At 44.8% G+C, this 17,414-nt stretch overlaps 1 protein-coding gene across 1 annotated transcript in view; it reads left to right on the top strand.

Annotated features, from left to right (window-relative positions):
* Positions 1-17,414, top strand: part of DYSF (dysferlin) — a 300,841-nt gene that overhangs the window by 219,942 nt on the left and 63,485 nt on the right. Inside the window, exons 42-43 of the mRNA XM_077816190.1 lie at positions 4,398-4,460; positions 16,962-17,060. Coding sequence (XP_077672316.1) covers positions 4,398-4,460; positions 16,962-17,060 — 162 coding nt within the window. The remainder of the gene's footprint in view (positions 1-4,397; positions 4,461-16,961; positions 17,061-17,414) is intronic.

Raw genomic sequence — 17,414 nt, 5'->3', positions numbered from 1 at the left:
GGAGTTACTCCCCTAAATGTATTGACTGGTATCAAAAAGTGTGGGAAATTCTGGTACTAGAAAAATTAACTCATCAAGTCAGAGTTTTACAAAGGAGAAAGAAAAAAAGCTAACTCCTGTACTGAGAAATCTGGTGGAACTTTTTGGAGTTTGCTGGAGGAATCGCTGTCAGCAAATTGGATAGTTTGAGAACTTTCTTTGAATACTATGGGAGAGAGAAATCCCTTCAACAATAGTGAAACTCAAAATTAAGATAGTAAGACAAAGAAAATAGGAGGAAAAAGGAGAAAAGCTTAATATTGTGTAGAGTTTTGATAGGACAACTAATGAACAGGTTATGCATATAAAGGTAAGAAAAACAGAAGTTTGGACCTGAACATGAGATAATGAAAGGTCTCATCAGTTCAGCTTTAGGGACTCCCATAGGCCAATTTATAATTGTGTATTTGTGTATATACTATGTTATTTCTATTTAAGTTGTAAAACAAGTGTTATAAGATTTCTGTTGTAAAAGAATGGATCTGTTAATAAATCAAATCAAATAAAAAAAATACGTGACTGAAATCACCCCAGATCCAGAAGCCCAGCCATACTCCCAGAAAATAATAATAAAAATCTCCCGACAGCCAACCAAGCTTTCCATTCTCACCCCAAAAAGCCCATGAAAATTGACATTGTTATGCAAAAGTCCTGTGGAATTTTATTTGTGTGAAACAAATAAAGGACTATGGAAACAATTCTAGTCCTATCGAATTTAATAGAAAATGACAGCCTTTCTGTAGTTGTGTGCAGTGCAGGTGTAGCTGTGCTGGTCCCAGGTTATTAGAGAGACGAGGTGGGTGAAGTATTATCATTTATTGGACCAACATCTGTTGGTGAGAAAGACAAGCTTTCAGACCACACAGAGCTCTTCCTCGGGTCTGGCAAAGGTACTGAGAATGTCATAGCTAAACACAACGCTATCAGTAAATACACTCTCAGTACCTTTCCCAGACCTGAAGAAGAGCTCTGGGTGGCTCGAAAGCTTGTCTCACTAATAGAGGTTGGTCCAATACCTCACCCGCCGTCTCTCTCTAACCTTTCTGTAGGGTGTTTGACTATCCTATAGAATTCTATAGCTGGGGTATAATTTTCTGTTCTCTCAGGTGGTCCAGTAAACCGAGAGAACCATGTGACCCTTCTGTGAAGATGGGCGTTGCAGTGTAACCTCTAGCTCCACAGATATGGGCAAGTTCAGAAGAAGGAGTGGGGATGAGTTCCAAAGCGGGGGGCTCCTCCTGGAGATCACCCTGCCAGCTGTCCCCTCCCATCTGAAGCATTGGGAGGAAGCATGGTGCAACAGACAGAGAGTCAGGCAAAACCTGGGTTCTGTCCCCACCTGTGACCTGGAGTGGGGCCCAGATCTTGTGTTAGGGCCTTTAACTACTACTGCCATATGAGTCATAATAGCCTTTAGGCCTTCAGCTCAGGCACCCCCAGTGGTTACAATGAGCAGTGTGCCATGTGTGGGAGAAGTGATCTCTCAAGCAATCAGGTCCCAAACTGCTTTGGGCATTTTTCTGTCTTGTCTTTGGCAAATGGAAACTTTACCCAGCCATGTATGGACTCCCCGTCTGCCTCATGCTTGCACACACATGTGGAGGGGAGTGGATGCCAGCATTGCTCTGTACTGATTGTCCGATTGTGTCTGAAGCAAGGGAAAAGGTTATTTTCCCCCTCGTCTTGAGTGCATTGTGTATTCCTCGGCGTGTCTCTAAGCCGTTTGCTCCACTTCTTTCCAAGTCTGGTTTTGGTTTCTAGCACATCAGATTAGTGTAATTTGGGAACAGGATCACATGGTTGTCTTTTTATTTTGAAACACGGCCTCTGATGCCACCGAGCTGAGGTGCACCCTTGTCTCTAGCAGGTGTGGGATGGTAAGTTTGTTTTAAAAAAATGTGTGCAGAATGTGCCCATTGTTACCGTGTACATAATGCAATAGAAATGTCATGGGTAATAACGTAGAGCAAGAAATGTACTGCCTGAGACCCACAAGAAGGAAACTCTACTGCACCCAGGCTCTCCAGCACCCTTTTGCAGGGTTCCTGAATGACACCTTGGTGCCCAGTTACACTAAACCCTTCTGGCAGATGCTCATGGGCCTGAACTTTGACAAGGACTCAACACCCACATTTGTCAGCCAGGTTTTCCAGAAGAGCCCAGTGTCCATTTAGGCACCTGGTAGAGCAGCCATATTTCCAGCCCCCAGCAGTCTTGTTCTCAATGGGCTCTTTTAAAAGTCACCTAAGGTCCCTCAATGGGAGCTGAAATATGCCCCCCCCCCAGTGTGGGCACTGAGCACGTTTGGAAATCTGAGCCCCATGTTGCTTTTCAGCTGAGACGTGCTCCGACCACCAGCCCAGCCAAGTGGGAAAGAGAATCTTGGCGACCCTGGTGGAGCTGATGGGTAACAGATCACAAGGCTCCCAATCTGAGTTTTATCTGCCATAAACCTGCAGGGTGCTCGTGGGAGGTGGGCTGAAATCAAAGCCCAAATCTGAGTCCCTGCTCACAGCATTGGTGATTTTCCAGTTGAGAACCAGGGGATGGGCTCCCTCTTTGTGCCAGACCCCTGGATCCTGAACTGCTGCAGATGCCCTGGAAACCTGGGTTTGGATCTAAATTTTGTGGCTTGAGCCCAGATAGTGGGATTCCACTTTAGAGTCTGGCTCTAGAATCAGCCTCACGCAATGTGTTGCAGTTATTACAATCTTCCCCCCTTTATAGCACCCTGGATGCTTCACTCCATGGACAGTGAGGGGCCATTGGCAACAATATGTAACTGGATTGAAATATACTTTAAACCATGAGCTTGATGGGAAATTTGTCAAGTTCAGCTTGATGTTCACGTCAATACATTGTTTCTTGGTGAGCGTCTCCCATTGTTTGTCCCACCATTTCTCACCCCCAAAAGAAACGTGCAGTTCAGACATTTCCTCCTTTTGAGATGTTGGTCCAGTTTCAGCCTGCTGCATTATTTATGGTGGAGAAGAGACAATCTAAACAACCAACCGGACAGCTGTTTGTTGGCCAAGGATAAGCAGCTCCATTCAGTGCTTGTTTAGAACAGATCTGGCTCATGAGTTCCCTAATCGCCTGTGCTAAAACACCTTGGGCTTGATTTATTCCTGCTGACACCACTGGCCTCAGCAGTGAATGTAGCTCATTTCATTTCAGATTCTGTGCATACATGCTGGAAGTAGGGGTCCTGGGGGTGCTGCCGCACCCCATGACTTGAAGTGATTTCCATCATATATAGGATTTACAGTTTGGTTCAATGGCTCTCAGCACCCCCACTATAAAAATTGTTTCAGAACCCCTGGTTTTCTGTGTTGACAAGGTGAGCTGTCATCTTTTTTCATGCGTGAGACAATATTTATAACAATTTCCAGCCTCGTTCATAGCTTCTAAGTAGCGTGAGTCTCAGTGCAGTTTCCAGTGGACAGTCATACAAAACCCCACTACTACTGACCCCCAATCTTGGTAGAGAAGCCAAGGATACTGGGCCTTGGAGACCGAACGTTGTCCCTCACGCTCAGGCTCACCTGTGCTAGAACTTTAGGTGTCGTGTTACCTCAAGAGGTCGTGTTAACTAACATGATGTTAACAACAACTCAGCTCTCAACATAGACAGGAACTGAGCCCTGTGTTAGCTGGTCAGGAGAACAGACCAGTCCTCTATCGGGGGTAGCTGTGTTAGTCTGTATCCATAAAAACAACAAGGAGTCTGGTGGCACCTTAAAGGCTAACAGATTTATTTGGGCATAAGCTTTTGTGGGTAAAAAAACACTTCTTTGGAGGCAGTCCTCTGGAACCCTCTGGAACCCTGGTGGTGACCAGACACCTGACCAGTCCCCATCCACACTGACAGCAAAGTTGTGCTTGACTATTGTTCATCACGCTCCTCTGGGCCGTACTCTGATTTTCCTAGTAAAGACAAGGAAGGCACATTGGTAAGGCAACACCAGGGAAACTTGGCCTGCAATTGTCTATGCTGTCCCTGATCCATGTGCGGAAACTTCCAGTCTCCAGGACTGTTAAACTGTCTCTTTTCCCCAACACTAAATTCACTTAACACTGCCCAACCCCAACCCCCACAAACCCTTCTGTTTTCCTCAGATTTGGATTTTCCTGAACATTTTAGCTTATCCTAAAAATAGCTATGGAAATGATTACAGATCATGGCCCATATCCTCCCCTCACGCTGGCAGAGTCCAGTCTTGGGAGAATGTGGCTCTGTTATTTGGAAGGCTTTTGCATTGTTTTGATTCCTTAATTTTGTTCTAAAATTTGCTTTTGTTGTTTTGTTGAGCTGTGTTTCCCTAACCCCATTGCTAACCAGTCATTTTAATTTGTAGCTTGCAGAGGGCATGACCAGCTCCGCTCTAATTAACATGCCAGCTTCTTGGGCCGATCTCCATGTATGTATTGCTTCATTTCTAACTTACTTAAGTGGGTTGCCTGGTTTTCATAAAGACTATCATTTTAAAAAAAATCTTCAAAAATTGGACCAGGGCTTTTGGTAAAAGATTCTTCTGATCTGCTAGAACAGTGACAGTTTGTGGGCATGTTTGTCTTTGGTCAATCATTTCCCTTAAAGTCAAAGAAACCAAGGTGGGGTTGGGGAGGACAACCAGAAAGTATCCTCCCTCCTATTCTGATTGTAAGTGCCCAGCTATGCATGTTCTGGAGGGCTGGCCTTGTGAAGAAGAAGGGATATGGGTTTGAGTCCAAGATGTGGGATTAGGTGGAAATTATCCAGATCCTGCATGGCAGTTCGTGATGCTCTAGATCCTATTTACCCAGTTCATTTGTCAAAGTAGTATGTTTTCTCATCATTTGTGGGAAGAGCTAAAAAAAACGTATTCAGGGTGAAACCCATCCCTGTTCAGGGGACTAATAGGAGACCTAGGCACCATTTAAGCCCTCAGCATTGGTCTTAAGTGGGACATAAGCCGTGTAGAGACAAGTGGTGCTAGTCCACTGCACTGGACAGATTTTCAGCCTAAGTGCTTTGAAGGCAGCAGCCTATAGATGGATTTTCAGGGCAATCTTGGTCCCCTGGGTCTAGAGGAGTGCTAAGAAGGCTAGAGCTGTATGGAGGGAAGGCCCACAGTTGGTGTGAAATCATTCCGCCTCTCGCCCGTTTGTAACAAAGTGCAGTATCTTGTTCCCACCTTGAATTTTTTGCAAAATCAAAAGTTTGCATAGTTTTTGTTGCCAGACAGGGTGATAAAATTTTGTCCCTTGATCTGTGTCGATAGCCACAAGGTGTAGCTTTGTAGACCTGCAGTGGTTCTGTTCTATGTCAGGGAAAAATTCCACTTGCTTAGACCATGGTTGAATTTGACCCATAAACTATAGGACAATTTCTGCTTCCATTGAAGTCAACAAGAGTTTCCCATGCACCCCTGAAGTCAGAATTTAGCTGCATTGCTTTCCATTTCCCTAATTGGAATAAATCCAATTCCTCCCGACCAACACTGCCCTCACCTGATTCGATATGTGTTCATGTATACAACAAAGAAGGGCCAAACCCAATCCCAAAGCCAAAGCCTTTGAAGACATTCAGATCTGAGTCTGTATCTAAACTTTGTGTTTCTCTGGGATTAGGCACAATAAATCCCCTTGGATTTGGTAAGGCTAGGTTCAAATTCTACTGCTAAAAGAGACCGAGATGGGCTTCCCCAGGCTGTACTGAACAGGTAGTTGATGGAGTATGTTCCATTTGTTGCATTGTAGGTTCTTGCTGCTGCGGCTTTTTGCGTGTAAAAAGCCCGCAGTGGCATCTACACAGATATGGTCCAATGTGTCATGTACATTGTGTTCTCATCTCCTTTAAACAGACCCATCTGTCCTGTTGAATAAACACATTTACCTTTAAAACCCAATATATTTTTTATGCCTGGAAAACGTATCTTTTCCCCAAAGTGGTTTCCTTTCTCCATGCAGAAAGAAGAATGAGTGGCTTTGCTAGGATTTAGAATATGGAAACAAAGGTCCATAAATAGTCTTTTCCCTCCCCCGTTCATCAACATCTTTAATTTAGGTGAATATGTTTTCGCTTTAGTTCAAGTAAAATTTTGAAAAGAAAAAAAAGCTGCAAGTCATTAATTTAAAATAAAAGCCACAGAATATTGGGCTGCAATAAACCAATTCCAGTGCTGTGTGCTGGAACCCTATAAGAATGTGATTAAATATAATAAACCTCACGATCTAAAGCCCTGCTGACGCCTCTCAGGGAAAACCTTGGAATCCATTCTGTTTTCAAAGCTGCACCACTCACACCCCATGTATTTGACCCTCCATGTCTCCCTGTTCTTTATTGCTAAGGATCTTTGCACAAAAAACAGGTCCTTTTGTTGCTTTGGAATTGGGCGTAGAGGTTGCAGCTGGAAAATTTTAGGTTAAATATTTGGAAAAACTTTTATAGCCAAAAATTCCACACACACAATGCTTCTGAAGTCCACAGGGTCCCACCAGATCTCACTGGGTCTGGATTTGGCCCCGTGGTCCTGGAGGACAGTGAGACAAGATGAGACAGGAGGCTGTGGATTTGCCACCAGTGGCAATCCAAGGTTTAAGACTAGTGTACCCACATCTTCGGGCATGTCCACATGAGGTTTTTACCTTGAGTTAACAGATTCATAGATCCCAAGTCCATTCTGATCATCTAGTTGAACCTCCTATATAGCACAGGCCAGAGGCCTGCCGCAAAATAATTCCTAGAGCAGCTTTTAGGAAGAAAAAATTGTCAGTGATGGAGAATCCACCATGACCCTTGGTACATTGTTCCTCTGTTCTCCCTGCAGCGGAGTCTTTCTGAGAAGAATGCCCAAGCTAGCATGTGGCTATGGAACATTTAAAATGCAGTGATGGGGCTAGACCAAGTAATCTACCAATGAGAACACTTGACAGCTGTGTCCCTATCTCCTGCCTACTCTTAATACACTGCAACCAATAGAACCGTTGTATGCAGATTAGTTGTAGAGGAAAAGTGATGTCTCAATGGGTCCACTTAATAGCTTCATGAGCTGTGGACTTGGTCCTATCCATAGGCTGTATAAAGCATAACAGTTACATACAAAAAGAAAGGAGTACTTGAATGCATCCGATGAAGTGAGCTGTAGCTCACGAAAGCTTATGCTCAAATAAATCAAGTTGCATACAACAATCAGTAGTAACTTAGCTTAATTACAATTTAATTTCTTCAAGCATAGTGTGTGCACACAAGATTTCAGTGAATTTTAACTACACAGAAAGTTTGAAGAGTCTGTGTTATTCAGTTATTAAGATAATTAGGGACAAAGGGGAGATGCAAAATTTGTTAAAGGGCCCATTTAAAAATTTTATTTGCTAAACTAGTTAGGTTTATTTGTAATATCTCAGAACATTAATTATGTATTCAAAGATAAGTGCTGGATGTTTGGGGGCTGGATATTCTGTATTTTTCATATGTAAGGCAGGGATTCAGCCTTCGGTTAGTGCACCGCTCAGTTCGACCTTCACTATGGAGCTACAACTAGCCCCTCCATAATGGTAATCCCCATCCCTCAGGAAAATCCAATATTTTAACCTTTGCCTGGTGAAATTCTCAGATGTATTTGTTGTTTGCAGTTATATGTAAATTTTGCCATTGAAGACTCTGATATCTGTAAGTGTTCATTACAGATATTCACGTAATTATTATTATTTTCAATTATTAGTAGTACTTCAACAGTGCCCAGAAACACCCCAACCGTGACTGAGACCCCATTGTGCAAGGGGCTGTACAGACCTTGTTGGTAGACACAGTTTCTGCCCCAAAGATCTTAAAGTCTTGCGACTTGTGCTGTTTTGGCTAGTTGTTGTACTATTGCTTCTGTTCCTTGACTGGATCATTTTTGCAACTAACTAGCAGAGAAAGTAGCAAATTTTACAATCCAGTAGCTTTTGACCACTGTTCATTTCAATGCTTGCTCTTTATGAGTCCTCACACCAGCATGGTGAAATTCCCAGCTGTGCTGGGAGCCTGTGCGCCACTTAACCCCTCAGAATAGGACTTGATTGATTGAGAGTCCGTGTGCTCGTCTGTGCTGTGCAGCAGTGAATTTCCCCCACTAGGAAGATACAGAAGTGATGGGCTGGGTGCAGGAATCCCTCGGTGAAATTCTCTGGGCTGTGCTATGCAGGAGGTCAGATCAGATGATCATAGTGGGTCCTTCTGGCCATACAGTCTATGAATTGTCATCTAGTGTAAAATGTCAGGGGCTGCTATCCCTTTGGAAATGCCTGTTGGCTCTTAATTCACAGACACACTCTCCTAATACACTAAACAACACTTTCCTTTCATTGTCGACAATCCTGAGCCCTGTTCCCTCTCGCTGATTTCTGTGTGGGGTGCTGAGGGGAAGGAGGTCAAAGGCACAAAAGGTAGCTAGGTACCTAATTCTCACTGAAAGTCTCCAGTTTCCATTTGAGCCTTAAATTCTCCCCCATGCACCTTGCAGGATTGGACCAGGAGAGAAGAGCATTTGTTTGTTTTCTTGAATGAGCCTGGTTCTCCATTCACACCATTTTGGCACCGGTAGAGCTCTATTGACTTCAGTGGAGTTATCCCAGTTTGCACTGACGTAGGTGAGTGAAAAGTGAGGCCCACAAGGAAACTCATAAGAACATAAGAATGGCCATAGTCGGTCAGACCAAAGGTCCATCTAGCCCAGAGTCCGATCTTTTGACAGTGGCTAATGCCAGGTGCCCCAGAGGGAATGAACAGAACAGGGGATCTATCCCCTGTTGCCCATTCCGAGCTTCTGGCAAACAGAGGCTAGGGACACCATCCCTGCCCATCCTGGCTAATAGCCATTGATGTATGAATGTATCTAGTTGTTTTTTTAACCCAGTTATAGTCTTGGCCTTCACAACATCCCCTGGCAAGGAGTTCCACAGGTTGACTGTGTGTTGCGTGAAGAAATACTTCCTTTTGTTTGTTTTAAACCTGCTGCTTATTAATTTCATTTGGTAACCCCTAGTTCTTGTGTTATGAGAAGGAGTAAATAACACTACCTTATTTACTTTCTCCACACCAGTCATGATTTTATAGACCTCAATCATATCCCCCCTTAGTTGTCTCTTTTCCAAGCTGAAAAGTCCCAGTCTTATTAATTTCTCCTCATATGGAAGCCGTTCCATATCCCTAATAATGTTTGTTGCCGTTTTTTGAACCTTTTCCAGTTCTAATATATCTTTTTTGAGATGGGGCGACCACATCTGCACTCAGTATTCAAAATGTGGGCGTACCATGGATTTATATAGAGGTGAGCTTTAAAGAACATGTATCCAGAGGGGGGTCAGATTGAGAGGAAGGGTGGTTTTGTGGATAAGACACTGGATTGGGATTCAGGAGATCTGAGTTCAGATCCTGCCTCTTTCACATACTGCCTGTTTGATCTCCAGGTACATCTATACTGCAGCTGGGAAGCATGATTCCCATGAGATGTATATATGCTGGGGCCTAAAAATAACAGTTTGGCTGCAGTGGCTCAGGCTAGGCAACCAAATATGTGCCTAGAGTCTCTGATGGACTCGCGCTGCTGTGACCACCCTGCTATTTGCAGGTGCTAGCACGTGTACGGCTATGCGAACTGGGAGTCACACCTCCCAGCAGTTGTGTAGACATACCCTTAGTCTCTCTGTGCCTTGCATCCCCGCCTGTAGAATGGACCTGACACTGCTTCCTTTCTGCCCACCTTGGTCTGTTTAGATTGTAAGGTGTTTGGGGCCACACTGTCTCTCACTATGCGCCTACCACAGTGCGATGCTGAACTTGGTTGGGGCCTCTAAGCGCTACTGTAATATAAAATAATCATGATAATTTGGAGCAGAAGGAGCAATCCTACGCTATTTGCCCAAATCATTACAAGGCTTTTTATTTTGTTGGCTAGTTGTGTCATTAGTTGTAACAAATACAAATAACTCATCCAATGACAAGCTAGTGAGGAGAACATGGGCCAAAAAAAAGAAGAGTTGAAATCTGTAAACTATTTGGAATAATTGGTTATTTGCTGTGTTTGCTACTTTCAAATCAGAGCACATATTTTACGGCTTATCCTGTTACTATTAGCTGGACGAGCTGTCGGGATCGGATATCTACAGCTGAAACTGATAGCTGATATCCCGCTCTGAAACAAAGTCCAGCCCTCCCTCTCCGCATTCCTGCGGTCGCTCCCTCGAGCATTGTGCACATCCCGGTCCATTGTGCCACTCTGGCAGAGGACGTGAAGCGGCGCTAGAGAATAATGGAATCTGGAGGGAAATGCTGCAGAGGCTCCGACGCTCTGGATCGGTTTGTAGAGCAGGCAACGGCAGTCAAGTTTCTGAGGGGACGTATTATGACATGTAAGCGGTCAGTGCGATGTGTGAGCCTGGGGGCTTTATGCTTCTGTGCAGCCTCACAAACTCCATCCAAGCCGGGTGGTCCAACAGAGCAGGCACAGCAACGGTCGTCAGGGCTCTGTTTCTGGCTCTATCACTTTCGTGGTGTGTGTCCTCAGAAAAGCCACTTTCCTGCTCTCGCCTTCCATTTCCCCTCCCACTTTTCTGGTTGTAAGCACACATGCACAGCCCAAAGCAATCCTAATGCAGGGGAGGGGGCAGAACCAGGACAAATACCGACGCCAGTGCACATTGTAAACACAGGGCCCCTGGCTTAGCTGACTTTTGGAGAGAAGCTGTTAAAACAAACAAAAGGAAGTTTAATAGGCAGCAGGTTTAAAATAAACAAAAGGAAGTATTTCTTCCACACAACACATGGTCAGCCTGTGGAACTCCTTGCCAGAGGATGTTGTGAAGGCTAAGACTGTAACAGGGTTCAAAAAAGAACTAGATAAATTCATGGAGGATAGGTCCATCAATGGCTATTAGTCAGGATAGGTAGGGATGGTGTCCCTAGCCTGTGTTTGCCAGAAGCTGGGAATGGGTGACGGAGGATGGATCACTTGATGATTCCCTGTTCTGTTCATTCCCTCTGGGGCACCTGGCATTGGCCACTGTCGGAAGACAGGACACTGGGCTAGATGGGCCTTTGGTCTGACCGACTGTTGCCTTTCTAATGTTCTTTCCCTCATCTGTTGCCAAATGTTTGCATTATTTAGATCCAAACAAATATCCATTTTGTCCAAATTTGGGCAAGAAAGCAAAACATTCAAGGTGGAGAACTAATGACACAGTGGGGAAGAAGAAATGCTGCCTGAAATTCCCAGAGATGATCATTTTGCAGCTCTAGCCGTAAATAATTTGGGGGCTGGTCAAAGGAGACTCCTGTGATGGGTTGCACCCCTTGAAGATGCCACCTGATGTGCTGAGATACCACTGAGCCCACCTGTCCTGCTGAGCCAGGCTCTTAAGCCTCCTCTAGCACACACACAGGCTAGGCCACACTCCTCTGCAGAAAGACACAGACACTGTGATCAGCTCTGGGAAGACTCAGCTTAAGGGACTTGCCCCAGCACTCAGGTGCCCACCTCCCTTGGAGTGAAGACCCAAAGGTATATTGTTTTGCACTGTATGGAAAAATCTGCAGCGCGCAAACTCATACATTGGCCCCTCCCTCAATGTGGAAGAAGATATGCACAACTTCTTGCCCCGCCCCCCAGTTAGAAATTATAGAAACTGGGTGTAATAATAAACAAAACAAATTTTATTAACTATAAAAGGCAGATTTCAAGTGGCTAAAGGGGTAGCAAACAGAACAAAGGAGATTACTGAGCAAATAAACCAAAACACGCAAACTAAGCTTGATTCACTAAAGAAACCAGTTACAAAATGTAATTTCTCACCCTAAATGTTGAATTAGGCAGGATGCAGAGTTTCTGTAGCTCAGAGTTCTAGTTATTTCTTTCTACTGACTGGACCCCTGTCTCAGTCTGGACTCACCTCTGCCTTTCCCTTCAGGTTAGTCTCTTTTGTCCCTTCAGGTTCTTTCAGGAGTCCTTCTCCTTGGGTAGTCCATGGAGGAGAGTCTGGAATGCGTTCCCTCCCAGCCTTAAATAGAATTTACATAAGGTGGGAAGCCTTTTGTTTCCAAACTTGACCTCCCACTCCTGTGAGTGGAAAATTACTAGAAGTCCAAGATAGAGTTTAGTACCAGGTGGCAGGACCACCTGACCTAGCAGTGTCACAGCTAGTCCCAGGAGAACTCTCAGGAAGAAGAGAGATTAATATCTTCAGTCTTCTTGTTTCTTCCTAATGGGCCATCAGCCCTGTCTGGCTTTTTCATTATTGTACCTGAAGGACTAGTTGTGGGTGACACCCAAAATAGCACATCTGAAATACAGCAACATGGTCAATATTCCTAACTTCAGATACCGAAATGATACGGGCATACAAATTGGATAATCACATTCAGTAAACCATAACCTTTCCAATGGTACCTTACATGAGCCATCTTGCGTAAAGTACATCTCAGTTATGTCATATCCATATCATAAGCATGTTTCCATAAAGAATATGGCGTGTAACGTCACAACTCCGACCCTCCCGCCACACTTTTTTCATCGCCTGAAGAAGGACGAGCAGGATTTTCCGCCTCTTTAATTCTGCACCCTCACGTCCATGCTGCTGGTCTGTGCTGCTGCATGTACAGCACTTCATTGCTTCATTTTCCTAAAGGATCCACCAAGGTGATACGAGAATGGGTGGAATGACCCTGTAACAGAGTGCTGGCCCTTTAAGGAGAAACCCAGGCCTATAATGACTGCAGCCTAGAATGGAGGTTGGGACAGCAAGGAATTCTGGGATAAGGGGGCAGGGCTATAAAAAGGGACACTTCCTGTCCATAGACACCTGGAGGGAGCAGGTGCCAGCCACCCTGTTACAGGCCCCAATACACTTGTGTTGTGTGCGGTGCATGATCAGCCAGAAGGGAAACCGATGGGAGCACATGACAGGCTGCTGCCCGTCTTCTGGCTGCCCCTTCGCTGCTCCGTGATGGGAACTGTGGGAATCTTCTAGGATCAGGGGTCTGGTCCATGGGCCAGATTCATCACTGGTGTAACTCTGTTGACATCAGTGTGGTTGATATGCCTCCATGCCCTTCTCAGCAATGGCTGTAACCTCCAGCCCTGAGATTTTCAATGCATAGGGGTAACCTGCTGCATGATGCTTGAGGGTGAGGGCTATGTGTGACACTGCTTTTAACAGTGAATGGGAGCTTTTCTTGTGGGGGGGGGGGGATTTCACACAGAGCAGTTAAAGAATTGCCTGCATGGATGATCATTTAAAAGTAAGCCACAACATCTCCTGGCCTGGCCCTACTGAGCCCTAACACAATCTGTGTTCCCATCCAGCATTAGGTCTCACACATGCCATCCCCCATAACAGGAAACACATCCACCTGACATTAGACTTTGGTAGGTTGGAAAGCAAAGAACTGATTTTTGTCTCTTTAACGTTACTGTTTACTTATTATCACCGTAATTAAGTGTACTCATACAGGGAGGAGTGGGGTCTAATGGTTAAAGCAGGGGACTGCATCTCAAGGCTCCTGGGTTGTATTGCTGGCCCTGCTACTGACTCCCTGTATGGTTTTGGACAAGTCCCTTAGCCTGTCTATCAAAAAGCCATCCAAGCAGCTCTAATAATGATACTGATCTATCTCAGAGGAGGTTGTGAGGTTTACCTCATTCACATCTGTAGAGTGAAACACACCCCTATGCGAGGGCCTGCACAAAGACCATGTGCTCTTTTAAGTCCCTTTTAAGTCTTGTTTTGAGGGCTTAAGTAGGATTTAAGGGCACATATGCCTTTGGCTGGCCCTTTCCACAGGGCTGAATTTGAGCCCTGATTCAGGAAGGAATTTAAGTTTAGACTTAAATCCCATAGACTTCAATACTGTGATTAAAATTAAGCACATACTTGAGCACTTTGCTGAATCAAGGCCTTAGTCTCAAAAAGGCTTAGAGATCCTCTGCTGCAAAGTGCCATGTGTTTGTAAAACTCTGTTATTTATTAGACCTTCTTAGAATGTGAATTAATTTCTCTTTAACATAACCCTTCATTTTGCCTTATCACAGTACTCCCTTCCGATATGTCACTTGGTAAAATAAAATGGATTGTTAGATTGTAAAGTGAGAAGGGACCGCTGTGAAAATCTAACCTGACCTCCTGCATAACGCAGGCCAGGGGATTTCCCGGTATTAATTCCTATTTGAACTAGAGCAGATCTTTTGATTTAAAAATTGCCAGGGAAGGAGAATCCACCACCACCTTCGGTAAGTTGTTCCAGTGATTAATTAAACTCACTGTGAAAAATGTCCAGTCTGAATTTGTCCAGTTTCAACTTCCAGCCATCGGATCATGTTAGACCTCTGCCCGCTAGACTGAAAAGCCCATTGTTAAATATCATTGTTAAATAGCCCATGTAGGTATTTATAGACTGGGATTGAGTCACCCCATGACCTTCTCTTTGTTAAGCTAAATAGGATGAGCTAAATAGATTCATGTGTTGCTCTTCTTTAGTGCCTTTTATGCAGGGATCTCAGCACTTTTTACACATTAACCAATTCCCCTGAGCATCGCTGTGAGGTAGGTAAAGATTATCCCCATTTTACAGATCGGGGAGGCCAAAATGGAGGCACAGAGCAGTGAATTCCCCTGGCAGCCATGGGAGTCGTGACTGCTCAGCATGTCTGAAAAATTAAGCCACTCAGGGCTTGATCTGATGCTTGCTGTTATCATTGGCAAAGCTTCCATCAGAATCAGGGCCTTACTGCGGTGTCTGTCTATGGATCATGGTGCTGACTTGAGGCATCCAGCTGTGAAAAGTCTCAGCCCAAATGACTTGCCCATGGCCATGTACCCAAGGACAGAGGCCCAGCACATGGTAAATGTCCCACTTACGTCTGCTGTCGGGTTAAGTGCGACTCCAGTGACTCCTTGGCCCGATGCTGGATCTCTGCCTAGGAGATGGATTCCACCCCTGCTGAGTCAGTAGCCGAGCTGGAAATAGAAACCCAGACTCCCAGTCCTGCCCTCTGATCAGTACACAGCCTGGCTTCCCAGATAAGACTCTTAAAGTGCTTTTGGCTGTTGCCTTATGATTAAATCAAATCCCCCTAGCCAGTCACTTGCGTGTTGGGTCCTTTGCAATAACTGGCTTTTCCATTTGCAGGCAAAACGATTAATGTCCTTCGCTATTAACATTCCAGCTGCTTCCTCTGGCTTTTTTTCTTTTCTTCTTCTTCTTTTTGTAACATCAGTAGAAATCAGCAAAAATATCTAACCAAATGCTTTGTCTTGGGGCTGCAGAAGATACCGTGGGTAAGTCGTGAGATTAGTTTAAGTGCTTTCTTTGTAACTTGGTACCTGTGGAATGTCATAATAAAGCCAGGTTGGTTAGGACGTAGATTTTTAAACAATAAAACAAGGGGAGTGATGAAAGGCAAGACTTAAAAAAAAGGAGGCAGCAGAGGCCTCAGAGCTAATTTATGTAATATTGCAATTAAAGACACTGTCTATTCAAGACAGCAATTTGAAGCCTGCACTGTTGGCTTAAAATCTAAATCCAATAAACCTCTACTATGATTCCTCCATTAGGTCAGTGTGATGGAATTTTGTGGACTTCTAAAATAAGACATCATTAGTTTTCAGGAATGTTTCATGAATCACGGTCAAAGCCCCTTCATCTTTGCTTGCATAAATTTCAAAATTGTGCACTTATAATAAAATAATACATATTTTCTGAACCCGACAGCCAGCTTTCTCCTTGGAATAATATCCGCAGTCCTGAAAGCCCATTAGCCCTCCCAGTTTACATAACTGATGAGGTGCAATCTCCTTACTGGCTTTGAGTCTCCTGCCATTCCTTTCAAAAGTCTAAGCTTATGGGATTGGTGATTTCTGTTTATTGTATAGATCTGCATGGTTGTTACGTTTGTCTAGAGAGAGGTGGAATTTCTTGGGGTCAAGGTTTGTTTCAAGGGATCACGGTAGTGTCTAGGAGACCCAGGCATGGACCTTGGCCCCCTTGTGCTAGGCGCTGTACAAACAGAACAAAAATGCAGTTCTGTCCCCAGAAAGTTTACAACCTAAGCTTAGAGTTGGGGGTAGGTTTTATTTATGAGATATCCCAGCACATATCCTCAGCATTCTGAGACATGTAGCCCTGTTGGTCTGGGGGCTATTATTATAACCCATCCTTCCTTCTACATGGAGATCCCCAGCGGAGGGCCACCAAGATTGGCAAAAAGCTGCCATCTGGAAACAAATTCTGATGGCTTCTTCTCCAGAACATCTTTGACCCACTCCTGGGGTGAGATTCACCACTGTGCAGAGAGGTTTAGGCACCACTTAGAGTCCTGAATGCCTAAGTGTTGTCTGACAACCTCTGTCTTGGCCACCATACTGGGGATTGACCCAGCAACCAGGGACCCTCAGAGCTAAAAGAAAGACTCTATACAGCTTGGGCTAAAGAGCCAGGTTCTGTAACATATCAAGTCCAAACTACTGAGTTTGGCTGGTCAGGAGTGTGTAAAAACCACACCCACTCACCAACATAGCTACAGTGGCAAGGTGTGGATGCAGCGATGCTGACAAAAGAGTGCTTTTTTGGGCATAGCTAAAGTCATTTGGGGAGGTGGTGTTACTATGCCAGCAGGAAAACTCTGTCTGTTGGCACACACTGCGTCCTCACCAGGGGGCTCTGCTGATGTAGCTACACTGGTTGAGCTGTATCAGAAGAGCCTGTTTAGTGCAGACAAGGCTACAGCCTCGCTGTTCTGTGGCTCAGGCCCAAAGGGGAACATGTAACACCCACTGGGTGCATGGGTTTTGTGCTGGCTCTGTGCACAGGGGTGAATATCAACCATAGCGATTACGTTAAATGGCGTGGTTTTCGCCGGGTGGTTTCCCAAGGGAGATACTTTATTTTTTTCCCCCTCCTCCAGGAGGAAGAGTTCATCGACTGGTGGAGCAAGTTCTACGCTTCAACAGGGGAAAGAGAGAAATGCGGCGGCTACTTAGAGAAGGGCTTTGACACAATGAAGGTAACTTCATCTCCTTGTGGCTGAGGCCTTGCAGCAGCTGGCTGATACTGGTTGTCTGTGGAGTGAGATTTATTTTAAAAGGGGAGCGCCAGTAGAGGGGTGTTTTTTCCAGACTTGATTCTGACATCAGTGGGAGTTTTGCTGTTGATTTCAACGGGAGCTGGGTTGGGTCCTTGGGACGTGGCAAGACTCCCATGTGTAAAGTTAAGCACATGGGTGGAGCTGGTTGTGGAGCCCTCTCCCACCCCCTCCCAAAAAAACCCAAAACTTTTTTTGGACAAAATTAAAGTACTACACATTTTGGCCGACAACCAAAATATTTAAATTTAGAAATGCTGCCGGGGTGCCTCATGG

The sequence above is a fragment of the Eretmochelys imbricata genome, chromosome 4 (assembly GCF_965152235.1).
Source record: "Eretmochelys imbricata isolate rEreImb1 chromosome 4, rEreImb1.hap1, whole genome shotgun sequence".
In the NCBI taxonomy this organism is placed as follows: Eukaryota; Metazoa; Chordata; order Testudines; family Cheloniidae; genus Eretmochelys; species Eretmochelys imbricata.
This window is presented reverse-complemented; position numbering and strand designations above follow the sequence as displayed.